Genomic DNA, 22,454 nt, shown 5'->3' with positions numbered 1-22,454 from the left:
TATCCTCTTAAATTGTACGCTACTGTTAGCTAAAACAACCCAAAAGCAGTAGCCATGTGTTCAGCTTACACGTTTCACAGCTTACATACAGGGCCCGTGTCGAGGCCACCAGCATTTCCATGGCATCAGAGTGGCAGTGAGCTCACCGGGCCACCCTCTGTTGACGTCTCTCCGTTTGTCACCACTGCTAGTTTTGGCCTTCCTTCTCCCTTGTACTTTTTTGAGGCGGCACAGGAACTGGTCAGAGCGGAATGTGGTCGCACAGCAGTATGACACAGACGAAGCACCCACATGGACACAAAAGAATTAACAGAGAAGGAGGAGGAGGGGGAAAGAGTGAGAAAAAAGGTGTTGGGGAGGAAGATATGTGTCAATGAGCGGCTGGGACTTTCTGGCTAAGGTCACAGCACCACATTTACAGTGAGTGCCATCATTGTTTGAAGGAAGTAAAGAGGCTGATGTGACCACAATGGTTCGAATGAAGAAAGGAAGTGGTTTTTCTGAGGGATTAAGAGTCACACTGTTTCACATTAAATCAGTGACCCGTGGATGCTTTTTATGGCCTGTGAGTGCTTTTACAGTATGCATGTAGGTGTGTGTTTTTACTGTTGTTTTCTGTCCTACAGGCCTCATATTTTCTAATAACGTCCCCCTGGTTGGCTCAGTTGTTGTCGCTGCTGAATGTCCCAGGAGTAATGCTGTCCCATGTACGTGTGATAAAGTAACCGCTGTGTCATGTGGGGAGAATGTACTGACCACCACGAGTCTTTCGCTTTGTCATCTCATCACACCAGTATGCATAATCTCTGCATTTTTTTTATATTTACAGACTGGACTTCGGTCACATTGTGATCTCATGACTCTGAGGGGAAAAACAAAAAGTGCTCCATGTAGGGGACACTGGACTTTTTACTGGACTCTCTGTGACCCAGGTCAAGCCAACATGCCGCAAAAAATCAAGGCCTTTGAGGCCATTACAGCAACTGATTAACCTGCAAGTAGCAATAATGACTTTTACCCTACATCTATTAAACCTGGCTGCTAAGGTGTGAAGACAACAACAATAAACAACAGGGGCAATAGCAGCAAAGTGATAAGCAACCATGCTCTCCAACCACATAAGCCTATAATACATAAGTAACTTTCACACATGCACTGTACTCCTGAAAATTTCCCGACATTGTCCCGGTGGGCTGCATGTGTGAACGCAAACAGGCAAATTTTTCACCCCAACTTTTTGCAGATTTTTTCGTGCCAGCCGGGGCGAGCTGACGTGTGAGCGCAGCAGGTGATAGTCAGGAACATGATTTATATCATGCACCCGCTGCAAAACCAGAAGAACAGCAAATGACATGATTGATGATGACTGAAATGATTGAAAACTTCTGAGGTTGAAGAAGAAGAGGGATTTACAAGACAACAACAGCAAAGATGTCTGCAAATTGGAGAGATGAAGAGGGAGCGTGTGAAGGCCGACGCCAAAATATCTGCAGTGTGAGGGACATGTGTGAAAAGGGCAACTCTAAAACATTTCAGGGTCAGACTGTCTTGACATTTTCTGGAAATTGTCAGGAGTGCATGTGTGATAAGAGTCTTTCCCTGTAGTAGATACTCGACGTTTCCAAAAGTTAGAGCTTCTGCATCTATTCTTAAAGAAGCAGGATCTGCGCTGAAAGCTCTCAGGACACTCCCTCTGAAAACCTGAAATCTTCCCTGCAGCTGTGTGACAAATACAGTATACATATTTTCATGAGTAATGCTCCCATGTTTGTTGGAGTGACACTTTAGTGAGAGCTGTGGAAAAATCTGAAGCAAGTAAGGCCATGTTGAAAAAGAAGGCCCATTTAAAAGACTGTGTTGAAACTTTTACAGTAGCTGGCCCCCTGCCTCAGTAAATGTAGGGGTTATCTGTTTGCTGGTATGTTCACTGTAGGGTTAATCATTGCTTAAATGAGCAAGGCATAATTAACAGGTAGCCATGAACAAATGGCACAGCTACAGACCACAATGTTTCCAAATTGTGACATGAACACACCAGTGACCATTACATAATCACTGAGGTTTTCTGGCTTGCGTGTTTGTGAACCCTAGAAAAAGAAGCATGTAGGGGACCTAAAACAGCTTGATTATAGTTTGTGTAACATCATTCGTGTTGTGACTTTAAATGGCGTTCAAAAAGTAGGCTGAAAATGTGATGGTTGGACTTATTCATTCGCACCTCAAATGCATTGAAAAGACACAGTCACAAACATAACCACGTACAAATTCTGCACAAAAGTTTCGACATTGGGTTTTTCTGAAGAAAGGAGTGGCATGCTGAAGAGAGGGGAAGAAAGAGTCGAGTTTTACAACCGATCAACCATCACAGTGACAACATTTTAAAGCAGATGATGTGAGAAAAGCTGGATCAGCAAGTCGTCAGCAAATAGTCACTGCCTAATGATCTCTTTAACACTTGCTTCATGGGAATTGATAAATCATAATAAAATTATTGGAACATCTTAGTCACTACCTTGTGCGCAGCATTTAGTCAGAATTAATTTACTGTGTCTGTGTGTTCCTGTCTGTATAAAAGCAGATGACAGCTGTGACACTGAGCATAAACACAAACAAAATGTTCAGACATTTCTATCCCTCCACATCCTCTTCTTCCCTCTTTTGTTTATTTTTAGTTCATTTAGAATTCTGTATTTATAGTGTGTTTGCTGTTGCTTTGGGCCTGTGACGCCCACTGCTAAAGAAAGCCTCTTGAAATAGCCGCACACTGACAGACAGATGGAATAAAACCCAGCCATGTTGGTGAGGTGCTGGGTACTGGAAAAAAAGGAACAACAAAGAACAATCTTTGTGTTTATGCAAGACGGGCCTTTTCTTGGGTGTGTAGGGTCAGCAGTGTGTCGTCAGTGTGTGTGCGTGTGTGTGTGTGTGTTTGGTGTGTGTGTGCCTGTCTGTTTCCGTTTGTGGCTCTTATGACTGTGCAGTAATCAGCCAGGAGGAAGAGCCTGTCCATGTGCAGACAGCGTATCTCCCCTTAGGCTGAGGATCCACCCGTTTGCTCATACAATAAACACATGCATGCATGCAAAGCCTAATTTAACAGACTTTAGACAACAATGTGCAGGGTAAGATTACAAAAGAATTAAAAATACCAGGAAGAAGAAAATGAAAAATTTCACCAACTGGAAGTGAGACAACAGTGCTGCAGTGTGTACTACGGCATAAATAGACACAATGGTCCTGACTGAAGGGTTATTTTTACCAACTGTGGAGATAAGAGATGGAAAACTGTCTAAGAGAGGACAAAATGGAGAAACGTGCAGGGCGGGCGCAAGGGAGGGGTGAGATAACTGTCACTAAAACAAAAATAAAATTCCTGCTTAGGCTCAAATGCCAAGTTGTACCAAGAGTTGTGTGATGACAATCTTTCCAAGGGTGTTAACTGCACAGGCTCGGTCACATTTCTTTTACCACATAGATTTGAGGTAGGCAGCATTTGTAAATAAGAATTATAGATGCACAATCTGAACTTTCTTATCCACTGTTGTTTACTTTTTGCATACTGAAATTTGCAAATAAGACTTGATCATTTTTGGGCCTCATTGGAGCAGAACGTCGCAACAAGCTAACAACTGCTATGTGCTAGCAAACATTTGCCTGTTTAAACAATCAGCAGACAATGAGAAACATTAGCATTTGTTTTGAGGCTTTATTTATTGTACTTTGGTTTTACTTTCTCTTACTCCTGAGGCAAATATTTTTCTCAACAGCTAGCTACTAACTTACTTCCAGTGCTAAGATTACTTTGTCCACCCCATCAGTCTGTGCTGGACTCAGTAAAAAGAGAGTCCCCTCGGGAATTTTAAAATACTTTACTACTACTGCTTTGTATTGTATTGAATGTCCTGTCTGTCCTGTCCTGTAACTCTGTGTAGTTGCTGCTGTCTATGCAGGTCTCTCTTGAGAATGAGACCATGTGTCACAATGAGATTACCTGTCTAAATAAAGGCTAAATTAAATAAAAAACATGGTCTGTTTTTGTGCTGCACAGGTAGCGTACATTGAGTTTGAGTGTTTTTTTTGTCAAAAACAAACAAGGTTGAGAAGAGCAGTGAGAAGACAGTTGAAAAGTTGCAGGCTGTAATGCTAAAACATTTAGCTTACAAATGGGGGGGCATTAGAGCTGTGAGAAGCTGCAGGTTTGAGTGATGATTATAGCAATTTGATCAATTATGGAGTGGCTGTGGCTCAGTGGTAGAGTCAGTCGTGTTTCAATCGAAAGGTTGGCGGTTCGATACTCGGCTGCTGCAGTCTACATGTTGAGGTGAGCAAGGCACTTGGCACTTTGCATAACAGTCTCTCGCTCTCTGTCATTAGTGTGTAAAAGGGTGAATGTCACATGTAGTGTAAAGTGCCTTCAGTGATCTGAAGACTAGAAAAGTTACAATGTAACAATATCATTTAGCAGACACTCCAGTCCAAAGTGTCGTACACCTGAGAGATAATACAACACAAGCATGGATCGAGACAGGAGGGAACAAAGTCAGTAAGGACTGGGAGCCAGTGGAGGGATATGAACAGTGGAGCTATGTGCTGTTTTGGGTTGATTGAAGACCAGTCGAGCTGCTGCGTTCTGGATCATCTGCAGAGGTTTGAATGTGCATGCAGGAAGGCCTGCCAGTAGGGAGTTGCAGTAATCAATGCTTGATATCACGAGAGCCTGTACCAGCAGTTGTGTTGCATGCTCTGCAAAGTAGGGTCTGATCTTCCTGATGTTGTACAGGGCAAATCGACATGGCCGAGCAATCAAGGCAACCTGAGCCTTAAAGGTTAGCTGGTTGTCAATTATGCACAGGTTCTGGGCAGACTTAGCGGGCATGAGTTTTGCTTGTCCAAGCTGACAAGTTGGATAAGTGCAGTTCATTTACCATCAACATGTTGACATAGAGACCCGAAAAACCCAGTCCAGTCCCGAAAAATATAAAACATGTCTCTGAAATTAATATTTTTTAATGTGCTCTTTGTTATATTTTAGGAAAAGATTTTGCCTCCTACATAGACTCACACTCATTGATAATGATACTGGAAAATGACGAAGGTAAAAAAAAGCAGAACAAAGAAAACATAATCTTTAGCTTGCGCAAATAGAAAACGATAAGAGACAGACACTGTTTCTGGAAACAGGGTGTGGGAGCTCCTGATGACGACTGACTAACCTTGACCAGGAACCTTGTAACCTCATCCTGACTGTCTACTGTAAGCCTGCTGTGACACACAAACAGACACAACACTTCTTTCAGCCTCACAAAGAGAGACACATCTGCAATCAATTACTCCCACCCACCCAGCTATAGGATCCAATAATGACTGTAGAAGTCAGCAGCAATTTACTTTTATGATGTTGTTTTCCCTGCCTGGCACTGCACTCAGTAACTATAGAGATGGGTGGCAAAGGCTCTGAAGGATGGTGCGAGCTTCATGGGTCATATTAGGGGGAAATAAGGCTTCCACTATTACTCAAATCACTGGATACACTGCCGCTGGTTAAGTGTCTCTGTATTCTCTATATAAGGTGTTTTAATGAGGACTACACACACAGGAGTGACAGGAATGTCAGTCCTGGACAGTATCCAACACCGACTCACTCTGCATCAACCTCTCTTTAAACCGGAGGCCCAGCAGGGAATGAAGTGAAACAAACCTCTGATACAAAGGCTTGTGGTGTGGTGATGTCACATCCTGGCAGGCCGTGACTGTGTTTGATGTGGGGTCTCTGCTGGTGGACGAGGGGGCGAGGTGATACCCCACTGGGATTGGACGTAGGTCGGAAGAGATCGAGGAGGAAGGGGGGCTGTTAATGAGCACAGGAGCAGGAGGATGTTGTGGTCGGTCGCAGTGCGGCTGCTCGGTTTACCAAACTCATTTCCTTCTCAGGCTTCCGCAGCGCTGAGACAGAATCGCTCTGACCTGAATGTTAGGTCAAAATAAAAATAAACAATATATAGATAAGGAGGGAGTGTTTGAGGAGGGAGAGAACCCAGTGACTATAAAGATGTCAGAGAGGAGTCTGTAATTAGTGGGCAGGAACTCCCAGAGTCGCAAACACACCTGCAGTCTGAAACAATCACACCACTGTCTTAGAAAAGAGAAGTGAGGCCTTATGGGGAGGCAGCCTGTGTGTTTCTGTGTGTGTGTGTGTGTGTGTGTGTGTGTGTGTGTGTGTGTGTGTTTCTGTGTGTGAGAGAATGAAACCAGGTGGGGTGGACTGAGTGAATTCCAGAGGTGACATTTCTGAAAGTGAGACATAAATAGAATTTAAAAAACAAACTCTCTGTTTAGTTTCAAGGGAAACCTGAAAGTCCCGATCTATTTTAGTGTTATCAAGAAGTCCTGTTGATGCAGTTCACTATATTTGCATCGCTGCTTTTGCTCATGCTCAGGCTGGGGAGCGCAAAAGTTATGTGACACTGCTATATTCCAGGTTGAATTGATCAGCAAATGAAAAGACTATGGATGTTAAAAACTGAGTCATATTTCAAGATAAAACAACTCATTTCATTAGTGACTGAAAGCTAAGTCTCACATTAGCATTCAATCACTTCCTGTCTATAGCTGTGTCTCAATTCAGGCGCTGCAGCCTTCGAAGGAGGCAGTGTACGGATGATGCGCGATTTGTAGCCTGCGTAGTCCGCTAAAGCTAAACTGAAATGAGACGGTCTGGTCTAAGGAGGATTTCCTGTTTGCGTCACCAGCTGTTCCCGCCTTTACCTTTGTGTCACCAAACGCTGTTCCTGTCGCCTATAAACAGGTAGCGAGCTAACTAGCTAGCATAACTAACGTCACGTAACTTAACCTATGACTTTAAAGATAATTTATTTTTTATTTTTTGTATTGCTAGCTATTAGATTGAGTTGAAACCAAAACTTTTACATTTTAAAGGTGTATTCCTTGGTCTGCCATCTTGTTTGAATTGCCGCGTAATGAATCTTGGGATACGTTGGGCCGCGAAGGATGCACCCAATGGATCCTTCGTGGCCCGGGAAAAGGAGGACGCATTTGTCGGCCGCATCTGAAGGAGCCTCCGAATTGGGGGAGCCTTCGACACACTGCTGTGACGCAATCTGCCTTCAAATACGGCCTTCGAAGGATGGAGCTCCTGGATTGGAACACAATCTATGATTACTCTTAGCTAGCTAACATTTCTAGGAGTGTACGCCTTTCCTATCTTATTGTATAACACTGTCAGACGGTAACATTAGCTAGAAAGAGGCTGAATGCTTACGTTAGCTCTTTTGTAACGGTAGCTGTAGATGATCAAATATGTTGTTTTACTTTGAAATATGATCTGATACCCCTTCAAATTTTGACTATCAATTGTCTTTCTGTCATTGATTGATTGGGAAGCAGTGAAATGATACCAGTATGTTTCCATATGATTACAGGAGTACGATAATAGAACAGCATTTGAGCATCCTGAGAGTGATGCCGGAGTAAAATGGCGGCTGTGTGAACATGGTAAGTTTGTTTCACTGCCATGACCGTCTTTCAGTGGGACTACAGGGGTTAAATTTCACTTTTCCCTGACACGCAAGCCAACCTCAAAGAACCAAGACAACAAAGGTTGACCTTTGTGCTTTGTGGTGCCTTACATCTCCTGTTAAAGATGTACTTGACTTGAAAACAAAGGTGAAATAAAACCTTCATCTAAGGAACTCCATCAGCAGGTGATGTTGCCATGTTTGGCATGCTCAATCAGCAAAACAGCAGTGAATGATAAACGAGGACACAGTGCCAGGCACGGTGTAAAAACTAGCCCAACATCCCCTCACAGTCCACTGTGAGCTTGATGTGTCAGGTCTCTTAGAGTTTTGACATTAGTGTTAAAACTAGTGCTCAGTGAAACCGTAGTCAAACTTCTAACTCTATCACACTGAGGCTGTGACAGTTTGGGTTGGGTTGTGAGAGTGACTCCAACTAATCCAGCTCACAGGCTGAGGATCAGAGGACGTATAAAAACAACTGCTCCCACAGGGATGTGTCACATTCAGATGGGGGCCCCATTGTCCCCCGACAAAGCTTTGGTGCTATGTCACATTCCCGAAATCCACGCTGGGGAACGACGGCACAAGGAAGGAGTGATATTTTTCACACCGAGGCACAAAGCCACAGAGCGTCGGCCTCCGTGACTCACACATGTGGAGGAAAAGGGGCTGAGTAATCACAATAATAACTACCATCATCCTGCCGTCTCGACAGTCGCTACCTACCGGGACTCCTCACCCAATCAGTACAGTAATACACAACCAGATCACTCGTCAAGATGAGACAATATCGCTGTTGAATCAGCTGTGGCGCATGTGTGTGTGCTGAGTACGCTAATTGTAGTGCGCTACTAATCACTTCCATCTCTGAGCTAGTAATGGGGCAGATTTTAGCAGGGCTTTTCACATGGCTGAGTGGGGTAAAGTGGCCCGCTGGGGTTTGACTCGTGCAAAGCTGGCTGTGTTGATAAAGACAGAACAACTGGATCTGGAGATTAGCTGTAGTGTAATGGGCAGAGATGAAAACTAGATGTCATCTCTCTGCCCACCAAGTGCTTCCATGGACTCAGCCCTGTCTCTGAGTGTGTGTGTGTGTGTGTGTGTGTGTGTGTGTGTGCTGGCAGAGGGAGGTCAGGGGCGCGTCTGCCACGAGCTCAGCTCTCGCTCTGAGAGAAGCCATCATCCATGACCTCATCGAAGGAAAAATCCCCCTCTCTTGCCTTCCTCTCCTCCCTCTTCTCTCCTTCAGCAGCGGAGCTCTGAGCGCTCCCTCTGCATTCCTGCTCTCTGAACAGCTCCCACACTGTCTCGAGGCTGCGGCGGGAGAGAGGGAACACACAGAGTAACAGTGGGAGGACGGACAGATGGAGAGGAGCAGAGGGGAAAGTCTCACTGAGGTCACGGACCCCACTAATAGCCCGTGGGCTGCTCAGGAGGCCTCATGGGGGGGAATGAAGGCAGATGAATGAAGAAATTCATCCTTTCATTTACTGTCAATTTTCCATTCCTTCTTCATGTGTGTTCCATCATACATGGAGCAGAAGGCAGGCAACACCCTGGACACCTTGCCAGTTTATTAAACGCTACATATAGACAATTCGTCACTGTGAAACACTTGTTGTATGACTTGGTTTGTTGTTTGGTCAGCAGGACCATTTTGTTCAACACTGAAATATCTCAACAACTATCAAATGTAATAGCATACTAATAAGGGCAGACAGTTGGTAGGTGTAACCTGACTTTTCTTTTAGCCACTGGCCAGTTAGCATTTGAGGTTTTTAGTGAAAGCTTTGAGCAACAAAGTTTTTGACAGACTTTTATGTCCCCCTAAGAAGAACTTGTTGCCGATCCCTTGACTTTTCTGTAACGCCACCAGAAGGTCCAAATCTTAATACCAATATGACCACATACCCTAACCCTACGAAACCACTGACATTACCATGAGCTTTGTCTGCATCTTGTGTTAAGTGCTGTTAAGCAAATGTTTAATATCTATCAACAGGTACCTTTATATGAATGAGGGATCTGCCAAAGCAAGGGACACAGTTTTTTGTGTTGAAAGTGCTCTGGTTACTGTTTGTAGGCTGAGTAGTTTTGTCCAATCTAGTATAACAAGCTTTCATTGTATGGAGGGAAACTTTATACTTTATCGCACTATTCATATCCCTCCACCGGCTCCCAGTTGCTGCTCGCATCAAATTCAAAACCCTGTTGCTCGCTTACAAAACAGCAACAAAAAGGCTCCTGCCTACCTGAACGCCCTCATCCAGGTCTACACTCCCTCAGGCCCACAACGCTCTGCCATTGAAAGGCGCCTGGTACTCCCATCACAACAGGGCTCTAAGTCTCTAGCTAGACTCTTCTCCTGAGTAGTCCCCAGGTGGTGGAATGAGTTACCAAACTCCATTCAGCAGAGACCCTTTCCACCTTTAAGAAAAAGCTAAAGACCCAGCTCTTTCATGAACACCTCTGACCTTAATGATGAGCCTATTGATCCTATTGATGATGATGATGACATTGAAGATGTTGTTGATGTTGATCAGGACATTCATGACGAGCTACGAATACTGTTGAGACAGTTTTATTCCCATAAAAAGCGTCTGCTAAATGAAATTGTAACATTGTAACATTGTGATATTTATGTGTACTGTAATCCCAGAACCCTATCAGCTCTTGTCTAATGAGGATCTAGCTTTTTATTACTCTCTTCTTATCGTTGTATAAGTGCAGAACTCATTCTGGTAGTACAAATTGTCTGTCAACTACAACTCTGCTCTTGCTTCTCAAGCTGCTTGTTGAACTTTAAACAATGTCCAGCGTACAGAAAAGGAAGTCTTGGTTGGATATCCTTCATTGTTCACTCAAATAACAGCTGGACACATCGGAAGCCTCAGAAAATTGTCCCAGAAAGGGCCTGAGGCTATTCTGACATTGACAAATGTTAGCTAAAGCCCCTATCCCACTGGTCAAAAAACCCGCTATAACTCAGCCTTTTTGCTTAGTGGGAAAGGTTACAATCGACATTCAGACCCAGGTTAAATGACTCTGCAGTAGACCTTGGCAATTATCGCCTTGGCTCTGATCGGCAATGATGGGAACACAAATGATGGGAACTCCGCCCCCTTTCCGGCGCGATGCTATGCTCTGTCGGTAACGTCAGCGACTCCTCGTCATCTCAGCTACAAATTCCACCCAACTCTGTCCAAGCAGCATTTGAACATCATTCCAAATTTGTCGGCACCGAGTTTGATTCACAGACTAAATGAGTAATAGATACAATAAAGACCTAACCACCGTAACATCTTCACTAACCCTGTTTCCGGCACATTTGTGAGGTCAGATGGTGACGCAGCAGAAAAGAGACCGAGAGGAGTATACTTCACTGGCAATGGGAAAAGAGGCAATCGGCATTTATTAGCAGGTCTTCCCAGGTCTGAAAAACCTGCGTCAAAGCGCTAAATTTGGTGGGAAACGGGGTACAAGCTAGCTAAGGAGCATGCTAATGTTCCTTTAGCCTGAAGCATTTCTCTGCCTCATATAGCTGCTAGCATGACTGTTGACTCTTATTTTTCATTTTAGATATGTTAGCTTTAGCTTAATGTCTTTCAGTGACAAATGAAAATAAAACTTAAACCCATATACAGGGACAAACATGCACACAGCACTCAAGGACAGATCAGAAATTAGACATGGGCAGCCATGATACTGTCTAAGCCCCTGTCACCATCACAAAGTCTTCGCACTGCATAACAGCATTCCTACGTTTGCCAGACTGATTGTTTGGGGTTATATTATTGGACAGTTAGATTAGTGCTCTGTGATTATATCTGAGCCGTGGTGTGAGATATAGAAGGGGCCATTGTTTTTGTGCAATTACAAATATCTCGGGCACATAGAGGTATTTCTCCACCAGGGAAATCCCTTGACTCTTTCCTAACAACCCTTTCAAGATCAAACTGGTAAAACAAAGATTGCTTAAAGTGTTTGCTAAGGGGGGTGAGGGCTGGTGGCGGTGGTGGGGGTCGGTGAGGTGTTCTTTCAATTTCAACAGCAGCCGACCACAAAAGAAACACAGAGAAGAAGAATGCCTGGAGCCCACTCCTTGCAGTAACCAGAGCCTGCTGCCGTCTGCGCTGACATCCGTCCGCCTCTCCTTTGTCATAAGCTGCGGTGTTAGCCAGCTCAACTGGGCAGCACGCGTTCGGCTGATCCTCTAAACCACGATTATTTGCCTGCATCTGCGCACACACACACAGACACACACACACACATTGGGCGGATATGGGAGGAGTTCTTTTTTATTTCAGAGAACTGTATGGGGCAGAGAAAACAGATGAGTCAAGCATGCAGTCATCCAGTCTTCCTGTCTGTTTGCCGGGATGCTGTTGTTTGTTTGACTTTTTTTGGGCTTTAGTATGCATGTGTGTACGTTGTGTGTGTGTACGGGGTGTGTGTGTGTGGTCGTGGTACTGGAGATTAGGGGAATGGTCAATTACATCCAGTTTCCTTCCATCCTTTTCCTGCCTCCTTCCCTTATCCCCTCTTAATCCAACCGGACTCTCTCTCTCCCTGTTTCTCTAACTCTCCCTTCTCCTCTTACCCAGTAGGTAATGCGATGCCTCCATCAGCCTCCTCGAGGCCTAAATAGACCTCAGTGAGAATTTAATAGTGTGACCATGGTACATAACAAGTGTGTGTCCAGCAGGGTGACATAAGCAGAGGGGAATCTGCTGGTATCCCTGCCCAATTCCTGCTGGTAAGAGGAGCAAGAGGAGAGGGACACGACCGAGCTGGGCTGCTTTTTTAACACCACTAACATAGAAAGCAGCAGTGGGCAGCAGGGGCAGAGTTAAATGTTTGGGAGCCCTAAGCATATTAATCTGGCCCTTTTTAATCAAATCATATCATTAGGTTATGAACCTCATGTTTGTAATATAAAACTGCATTGGTGATGGCCATTAAGTGTATTTACATTCTGTAAAGCTAATACATTACAGTTATTTTTATATCTGGCGGAGTCGCCTTTACCACAAGGATTCAAATTGCATGCATATAAAAGACGTGATGCAGTAGACAACATTAAATCTGACTGTGTTGTTTAACTTTTTTTCTAAGAGAAATTCTGCAACATGTATTAAATATATATATATATCTAGATAGATAGATAGATAGATGGATAGATAGACCTTTATTGTCATTGCAGTGCACAACAATTCAGTGTACAGCACAACAAACTTGGATGGCTGTCCTTACCAGTGCAGAGATATACAGTAAGTGCCCGTGTCCACTAACGTCGTTTTTTGCACTGGCAGCGCCTATTTTCAATACAAAACCAGTGCAGTTCCCTCGGCGTCAGCGTTTTTTTGTTGCTGAGCTCCCAGCGCTCTGAAAAAATAATTCAACTTTAGGACCACTGCTGCGCTCGTAAAAGTCACTTCTCCCTCACGACCAATCAAAATCAAGAAGGGGGCGGGACTTCAGATATAAACTTTGTCAATAACAATGGCGGAGAAGAAACTGATTGTTTCGTTTTTTCGATGGTTCAATATCCAAATTTAGAGCTTCCTTTCTAAAGATTCTTTTCCAATGTTTTTATGTTTTCTTTGTTAAATTTTAAGTATACAGAGCAATTTACTTAATGATCACTACAGAGTGAAGCGGAAGTGCCGCCAGACAACTTTTGTAACCTAGCAATAGTAAGCACCGTTGAGAAAAGCTATGAAATTGAGGTCGTGGGCGCTGCCAGCGCAAAAAGCAGTGTTAGTGGACACAGGCCCTCAAGCACCAAAAAGGAGACTTGATGAATGTTTCAGAAGAGCGTTAAAGCAAGAGATCAACAAAAAGCTAAAGGTTGTTTTATGCAGCCAGAGTTGAAAGTTAATTAGCTTAGCCTAGCATAAGAAGTAAAAACCATGAAGAAAGAGCTAGCCATGCTAGCAAACAAAATATAATAACATATTTTGTGTTAGGCATATCTAGTGAAGTTTATGGTGCTTCAGCTTATTTGGAACTTCTGAGTGAGTTAGGCTACCTGCCTTCACCTGTTTTCAGTCTGTACGCTACACTAGCTTATTAACTCCCAGTTCACATAATGCATTGATTCCCACAAAGCCTTTGATGCAGTGGTAAAAATACAACATGTTTGAGGTTAAGAGAAGTAGCTGAGCTTGATGAAGTAGTGGAAGAAGTGGGCATGACTCAAAAATGACTACTCTTTAAAGCTAGCAAATGAGGGGCGTTGGTCGGTCAGTAAATATCCTCTAAATTAATAAAAAATGATCTTTCATTACTTGATATTTTTGCCTTTTGCAGGCTGAAGGACCCATTTGCAACTTTCATACTAATGGTAAGAATGCCTCTGACCACGTGTGTCAGTTAAAGGGGTAAAAAAAAGGAGGAAGAAAAAGGAGACAGGAAAAGGATGGGGAAACGGAGGAGGGGACAGGGATGTAAGACGGACAGAAATAAAGAATAGTTCACAGGAACTGAAGGGTTAAACAAAGCAAAGGACAAGAGATGGAGGAGTAGAGATATGACAGGCAGTGACAGTGACGTCGCTCCTTTAGCACCTTAATCTTTTTATCCACACGCAGGCGAAGACAAGTCAGCACCCTCCTAAGTAGAAGTTCTCACCTTGACCCACTCTCCATCCTACCCGCTTCATCTCCCGCTCCCCCTCTCATGTTGCCGTGTTGACCTCATCTCTCACTCCTTCTCTTTGGCTGTCCTCTACGTGTAAGACTGTGTACAACAGTCCCTGATCCATCAGTCTCTTTTTGTCATGTGACAATGGCCGTGTCGCTGTTATCACCCCATCAATCAGGAGTGAGAGGCACACTGGCTTCATTTTGATTTGACAGCAGCAGTTGGAGAGCTAAGTTTGGGCTAGCATGCTACAAACGACCACATGCTAACCAATTTGAATAGCATATTAGACAAAAGCAGATTATGACACACACACCCTCATTAATTCCGTTTATTAATGTGTTCCTGTTGATAATATCCGGTCGGAGAATGATTATATTTCCAACTGTTGGCGTGCGCACTTCCATATTAGTGTGGAAATTACCCATTGTTGCTGCTCAGCAGGCCAGGAAGCACCTTTCACAACAAACTCCTCACAATGATCCCATCCAATGCAACCACTATAGCATCTGATTACTTAAGTCCATTTGGCAATGTATCAACCACAACAGAGTCGTTTACTTTGCTAATGGATTAAGATGTTGTCATAAAAGCTTTACAGAAAAATATTAGGTCACAATGACTAAGCACTGATCAGGAGTATCAGGAGAAGCTACTGTATAGGCTTTGAATTGCAACTCAGCATTCGGGAAACAAACAACCAACCAACATGCATACTATCCACAATTTACTAATAATGATTATGGCTACTATGATGTGCATCATAGTTGGAAATGTTTCTTTGGGTCTGAAAGTATTCTTAGTTGCAGACAAAGGCACCTAAAATGAGTTAAGGCTGGCTACCTAGCAGTATACAACTGCTGCCAACAGGTGTACAGAAAACAAAAGCAATCTTGCTACACTGCCAATTCAAATAGGAACCGATGCACACAATGAAATCTGCTACATCCAATGAGTTTTGGCAAACCTGCAAGGAAATACCTCCCGGGCTGTGGAAATACCCCCTTTGAGTCTCTCTAGGAACATTCAAGAACACCCAGAGGGCGAGAACAAACGACATGCGGAGATTCAGCGGAGCCGCCACTGTGACCCTACAAGGGAAATTCAGGAGTGCTGCAAGCGTTGATGCCTGATGATGGGCTACCAACATTATTTCCTGGCTTTGGTCCACCAGGCCGCTGAGAAACAGAACGCAGTGAACTCTCTTCTCTCTCAGCATTCGGGCTCTTCGGTGGCCCTCAGCCCCGTGAATAGCAGCTATGTGAGCATGACTGCACGGCACTATTTCTGTGTGCTCTGCTACTTGACATTGAGAGGCCGGGATTAGGTGGCTCCACTACTGTAAAGGACTAGCCCCTGTCACACATACAAACACACGTACACACATTGGTGCAAATCCACACATACACATTCATACTGTAGCCTACATACTGCACATGTGTCAATCCTGTGTCAAATACAGAGTAGAAAATCAGCTCTGTTTATTTGGTATGTAGAAACCGTAGTCATCAGCATATTGTCGCTGTTGACTAAAAACAAGCTACTAATAACAAGTCTGTGTTCAGCAATGTATGAAAAATTCAAAAGGGAGCAATAAAAATATATCTGACAGATTCAAAAACATCAAATTTGGAAACTGGTTTTTTTGGATGGCAGCAAAGAGTTAACGGCTGACCTTTTAACCTCATAGGCCGAAAGAGGGAGTGATGTTGTACTGAATAACATCACGGCTGTGGTACAAGGCCGCAGATAATCACAGCCGTAATGATATTCAGTACAACATCACAAACTCAAGTATGATGTTGCTTTTATACAGCTGTTATACAAGAGGCAAATAGTAGTAAACAGTAATAATTAACAACATATTATCTTTTGCTCCACCAACTCAACTAGTTCCACAGCTTAACTGAAACTGGACTTTTGTTGCCAAGCAACCCAAACATTCTCCGGCTCTCTGTGTCTCCAGGTTACCACAGATCAGCTGTTTTTATCATGTACATTTATCTGTAGGTTTTAATTTATCATCAACCAGTGAAATAAGAGTCTGCTGTGTGATTCAGAGGGACCAGCTTGATCAATGTAGACATACACGGTCTGCTGTAATGTTCATTAACAGTATTCAGGACACCTGGCTGAGGCGGAGTGATACACAGAGTGAAAAGTCCCACTGATGTTGTTCTCTACATCAGCACTAATGGAATGCCTCTTGTCCAATCAGATTACTTGCTTTGAACTAACTGTTGTATAATATATTATATACTGTGTAGACTGTTAAAGTGTGTCATATTCATAATGTTCTTTATTTTTAGTTGTGTAAATCAGTGGTTCTCAAAGTGGGGTCCTAGGACCCCTGGGGCTCGATGAACCGAGGTTCCGCGAAATAATAAATCGTAAAATTGTGCAGTATCATTCAAAACTGCATGTCTACAGATGAGGACCAATTGCACTGATGAAAAAAGCATATTGTGTTCATAACTCCCACCCATGTTAACTTTGGACCAATAGAAACTGACATGATTGTGAAACATCACATCAATCTGTCATGAATCACTCAACTCACACAGATCACAACAAACCGTTCCTGCGGCTGTCTTGCTGCTGTTATTTTTCTGAAAGCTTTTGAGATCAATTACTTATAAAGTATAAGTGCTGTCAAGTTGAGTCTACCATCAATTTAAATAAGACCTTCTGTTTTACAATATATACACTACCAGTCAAAAGTTTGGACACATTTTCTCATACAAGTGAATGGGAAAGTGTGTCCAGACCTTTGACTGGTAGTGTAAGTGGTATTAAGAAGATTCAAAGTGAAATGTTTTTCTGTTTATCACTATGAAACAGGTCTGAAGTATTTAGGTTGATACGTTTTACAATACAAATACTTCCAATTGCATTTTAGAGTATAAAATGGCAGTAAGCATATGCTTTATCGGTGTTATGCTTATGAGGGGGTCTTTGGCCCAAAAAAGTTTGAGGACCCGTGGTGTATATCATTTGTGGGTTTTGTGTTGTTTTCAATAGACAAATTACGTACCTCAAGTTTAATGAAACATATTTGCCATGTTAGTTCATCTACCAAAAGAGCAAAGTGAGCATATATAAATATAAATGGGGATTGCTGAGAAGTGCTGTTTTTCAGTTGCTCAACAAATGGGAATGAGAAGTCCTGAATCAGGTGCCACACCCTCATGGTTCAACTGCACATCTGTCTTTAACTACCATTTCCCAGTGTGAACATCTGACAGTATCTTGTTTATTCAGTATATATAGAAAGTATGGGAATCAAACCCACAAACATGCCTTAGCAAACATGTAAACACTCGTGTTTTGCTGTGGATTTTTGCCTGTAATGGTTCGGTTAACCCAGCCTGAAGGCATTACTCTACCACATTCCCACACACACACACGCACTGTGTCGATGTAACAACATCCGTGTAGGAGGCGACTTCAAGGGGTGACTAACGTACGGCTGGGTCTCTGCCTGCCTTTGAGTCCAGCTGGGCCTTTTGACTTTCCTTACCCCCATTAAACCTGTGTGCGGCATACATGACAGCATTGTTGCATCCTGCTAATATCTGCTGCACGCGGTCTCTCTGAACTCTGCGGCACTCAGGGCTGGTTGAGGTCTCAGATGTTTCACTTGGTGGTGTGTCTTTGAACGTGACATCTGTTGGCTGTCTGAGTAATGGTGTGTGGTGCTGCGGCATGATGCACTGTGGCTGAACATCAGGTGTTCTCTCGGCCAACACGCTGCACATCTGTTCCCCCGTGGCTCGGTGAGTGAGTCCTGACCGCACACTTGGTGATTGATCTGTCAGTGAGTCTGATAACGCAGCTGTCAACACGTGAAACTGATAATCTCTTTCGCATACGGTCCAAAGAGAAAGGCCTCAGGACTTTGGTATTGTAGCATTTAAACATAATGAACCAGGCCTTCTTCTGACTCTTTATCTACACAGCAGTGACTAAAAATACTCACCTTTTGAGCACAGAACATAATAGCACTGATGGCCAGGATACAGGTGCCTTGGTTAAAAGCTGTTGCGCACACGTCAGAGACAGGGGAAATAAAAATATTATCTTTACTATAATTACAGGGCCAAAAGAACACGCTGATGTTATCATTATCCAGCCCGGCTGTTCAAAAATACCACATTAATGTGTGGCCAGACTCAGGAAGTGCACCAAAGAGCGAAAATAAACATGACCTTACTTAACTGATCGGAGACTCGTGTAAAGGCTGAGAACACAGAGCTTTGATTTGTAATAAAGTACAACTTCAGGAGACAATAATTCTGATAGACTTTTTTTATTTAGCTCTGAAAAACATCACATAAATAACAATCACTTCAAAACTGCAGGACAGGATTTGAAAGGGTGGAACATTATAATTCACATTTTTTTTTGCTTTACAGCTGAACATGGATGTGAGGGAGTCTCTTATAATGATGGTAAGACAACATATTCATACAGTGCATTGGATATTTGACTCCCTTGTTACAGTTTCATAACAATACAGACGCTGATTGTGCAGCTTTTAGTCATACATAGGCCAGTGCAATGTATCTACTGTATCTTAGCATTGAGGCCGAACACAAAGCCTAATGTGGCCCTTAAGATCCCACAAACCTGAAGGATACGTTTAGGTATAGAAAGTGAAGTGCTTTCCACCGCCTCATTACAACCGCTGATGTGCCTTTGAGCAATGCTCTGAACCCCTAAACATGAACAGTGGAGCTGCAGACAGATCCAGCTGGTTGAACTGGGCATCTTCCAGGTTTAAAGGTATGTAACTGTGTGAGCTTTAACAGAGTGTTTACCTCAATGAAACCACGCTAAGTTATAATTATATAAATTCCATGTCTATTCAAAGATCAATTTATTAATCACAGTGCTATTGATCATCTACGGAGTGCCAAAATTAAATCCACAAATCAGAACTTTATGTATCACATCTCTTCTCATTTATTCTTAATATCTTAAGGAGCTTCTGTTTGCTTTTCCGTTTCATAAATAAATACCATGTCATCCAAATAGGAAATATAAAAACAACTGTAACATCTTTATTTTATAAACTTGTTGAAGGTGGTTAAATCTCTATAAATACAGTTAGCTTAAATAAATAAATTAGAATTATAAATATACCGTTTACTGTACACAAAGAAAATAAAAGACGGACTTGTGCAGGAAAATACAAAATGCTGTTGAGAGAAAAAAGAAAATCCAGGTTGAGCTCTGGTTGTTAAAAACTTTTTCTTGTTCAGTTCAGTCTGAAACGACAGTGGAGAAGCAGCACAGAGTCTAGACATGTTCCTTCTTCTTCTTCTTCTTCTTCTTCTTCTTCTTCTTCTTCTTCTCATGCTTTTCACCTTTCGCTCATCACATCTCCAGTCCATCCTCCGGGCCGTTAGTATTCCAGTTTCGGGCGGGCCGTCTTCTTTTCCTGAGGCCTTCAGGAATATGTTCAGCTGTCCTTTTTTTTCATCTGAACATGTAGCAGAGGGTCAGGCACACAACAACCTTTGTCGCCTTCTTCATGTACGATCCTTTTCCCTCTAGGACCTCCCTCAGCGGTTCACTTCTCTTTTTCTATTTTGAGGTAGAATTTCCGCATCTTTGCCTGAAAAAAACAAGAGAGGATATGAGTAAAACTTTACTTCATTCAAGAAACAGAGAATATAAATGTAGTTTGTCAGTGTTTATGTGTTTGTGGCAATGTTCCTCTAAACTCACCTCTCTTTGTCTCTTCAGTGGTTGGACGCTAACCCTAGTTTGACCTTCTCTTCACTCTCTACATCATACGCTCCCCGCTTGTGAAACCTGTAAGAAACACAAGAAAAGGAGCTTGTTCAGTGTCTGTCTAAGACAAGTATCAGCTAAGTCTCTAGTAAAACCCTATATCTGTGTGTATGAGTGGTTGGTCGTGTGTGTTTGTGAGCTAATCTACGAGTGTTTTACTCACCTGAGCAATAATAAAAGGCCAATGATGGTGAGGCAGACGGAGGACAGCACCACCGCCACCACGGCAAGCGCTGTGGTCCGGTTGTAGCCCTCCTGACGCTTCTCCGAGGGGAGGGTGAAGAACTGACACCTTTCCCCAGAGTAGCTCGGGAGGCACCTGCGCACAGGACAGAAAGGGAGACGGTTAAGAGGTTAATAATTCAGTGGGTCCAGAGTGTTTTAGAGTTTGTGCACGGACAAATACAGAGCTGATACTTACACACAGGATGGGGCACGGACTTCCCTCAGGTACTGGCAGGTGCCGTGAATGCAGAAATCCTTGTACTTCTTAAGACAAGGATTCCTCTTCTTTCCCTTTCCTTTCCCCCTCTTCCTTCCCTTTGGTTTCCTTCTCTTTTCTTCGGTTCTTTCGGCCTCCAGGATGGCAGATGGGTCTTTAGGTTTGCTGGACATGGCAACTAAACCAAAAACAGAACAGAAATAAAGTTATCACCTTTGTTAAGAAAGCAAAACAGAACTGTGTTTAAAAAATGACAAACTTGAGTTTCTTACCTTGAGGCACTTCCAATTCATAGTCTCCAGACAAGCCGTCTTCATACTCGTCCGAGTAATAATATTCATCATCATACTCCTCATCCTCCTCTTCCTGACCATTCCCCATTGTTGTCACACCTGCGCTCCTGCTCTCCTCCTCAACCTTGTTGTCTTTGGTTGTGTCCAAAAAGTTGATAACAGCTGTGTCCCGGTGCCTGTCGCTCTCATACCTGTCGACTGCAGCACCACTGGCCAGTCTGGACACCACTGGAAGAGAGAAAAAGAGTGGTTAAACGTCTAAAAAATGCATCTCAGTTTGATTTGACAGAGCTCTAAGACACGCTTCCTCTAGGGGACTATCAGCTCTCTGGGGTTACTGTGCCAAGGTGGGCTGGACTTCTGAGGGCAAGTTGAAACATGTTGTGCACAAGGAAGCTCCAGGCGGGATTTTTAGCTTTCAAAGGAATCAAACTGATCCCTGTTAGGAAATGCACATGCTCAGACACAGAGAACGGTCCATAGAGGGTTGGGATGTAATTTCTGTCTTGTTCAGGAGCACTTAAGCAGAGTGGAAACTAGCCAAAAGTATGGTTGGACCTAGAAAGCCATGTCTTCTCAGAGGGACGGTTTAGATTTGAAGGGGAATGATTCAGGGGTGGTGTATACTCTCTATGGCTCTATGGCTACACACACACAAAATGCATGGACAGACAGTTAGCTAATGTCAGGCAAGAATATGAGTTAAAAATAAATGTATCCAGTTACATAAAGCATGCTCTAAAATAGAGAGATGACCCCATTAGCTCCTGAATAGCCTGGCATCATGAAAACTTTGCCTTAAAGGTTATGAAGTTTACAAGATGTGTTATTAGCTCGGCCATGCTTCTGAGGTTTAACACTTAAAGCCAAGATTAGATCAGCTATTAGATAGCATAGAAAGCAAATGTCAAACATGACCGAGAAAGAAACATTACAGGATACATGATCGCAACTTACCCATGGCGTGAACCAGCAGGAGCACAACACTGAAAATCCTCATGATGTCAAAACTTCCTGCGATTTTTAGAAGAAAAGTTTCAAAAATAAGACGATCGACAAGTTGTATTCCTTCCTTGTGTTCCGGTTTTAAATATTCCTTTGTTTCTTTTTTTTCTTGAAGTTTTTATGTGGATTAATCCCGCTTGTTTTCCACCTCTTTGACTTCAGAGGGCTACTGCGTGTCGGATGTTACTGCCTGAGAGGAGCGCAGAAAGAGAGCGTCCACACAGAGAAACAGGGGTATTTATGGTCCTCCTCCACCTTCACCTCCTCCTACCACGCCCACACTACACTGTGTGCAAACTACAGACGAATACTGCTCAAAGTGTGCTCTGATGCAAAGATAGCCTATTAGTAGCCTCATTACAACCATTAATTAGGCTACTGTTCGAGTTATTACTTACTTTGGTGTGGAACTACAGCAGGCTAAAGCCTACAGGGTCAGAGTAACAGGCATTACTAAGGAATTAATTATTTAGTATGTGATCTTGCCTAATATTAAGGATCTGCAAGTTGTTGTTTATGTGGCCCTGGTTATTTTTGCTGTACAGATTGTAAAGTCCTCAGGGAAATTGTTATTTGGGGGGTGGGGGTACAAAATAAATCGACTAAACGTAATGATCATCATTCATTCTCTTAAAGCATAGAACCACCTGGAGTAATCTTTGGTTGTTTCATATTTTAAAACTAGTTTTTAAAGTATCTCTGTAGTAGCTTTGTAATACATTCTTACAATCA

General features: G+C 43.0%; 1 protein-coding gene across 2 annotated transcripts; it reads right to left on the bottom strand.

The window, feature by feature from the left end:
* Positions 1 to 18,476: 18,476 nt before the first annotated feature.
* On the bottom strand, positions 18,477 to 21,916 carry hbegfa (heparin-binding EGF-like growth factor a). Of its 2 annotated transcripts, XM_069670601.1 has the most exons (6): positions 21,675 to 21,916; positions 20,697 to 20,945; positions 20,404 to 20,602; positions 20,146 to 20,301; positions 19,917 to 20,003; positions 18,477 to 19,803 (listed from the first exon to the last, which is right to left on the bottom strand). In XM_069670601.1, exons 1-5 carry the CDS (start codon positions 21,715 to 21,717, stop codon positions 19,931 to 19,933), a joined length of 720 nt encoding a protein of 239 aa, XP_069526702.1. In that variant the 5' UTR covers positions 21,718 to 21,916; the 3' UTR covers positions 18,477 to 19,803; positions 19,917 to 19,930. The 2 variants fall into 2 exon arrangements, with proteins under 2 accessions (XP_069526702.1, XP_069526703.1); XM_069670602.1 differs by lacking the exon at positions 19,917 to 20,003.
* Positions 21,917 to 22,454: the final 538 nt, after the last annotated feature.

The sequence above is a fragment of the Semicossyphus pulcher genome, unplaced genomic scaffold (genome assembly GCF_022749685.1).
Source record: "Semicossyphus pulcher isolate SPU_LCO1_2020_fin unplaced genomic scaffold, fSemPul1.0.p SCAF_2, whole genome shotgun sequence".
Lineage (NCBI taxonomy): Eukaryota > Metazoa > Chordata > Actinopteri > Labriformes > Labridae > Semicossyphus > Semicossyphus pulcher.
The sequence above is the reverse complement of the archived record's forward strand: the minus strand, read 5'-3'. Positions and strand labels throughout refer to the sequence as shown.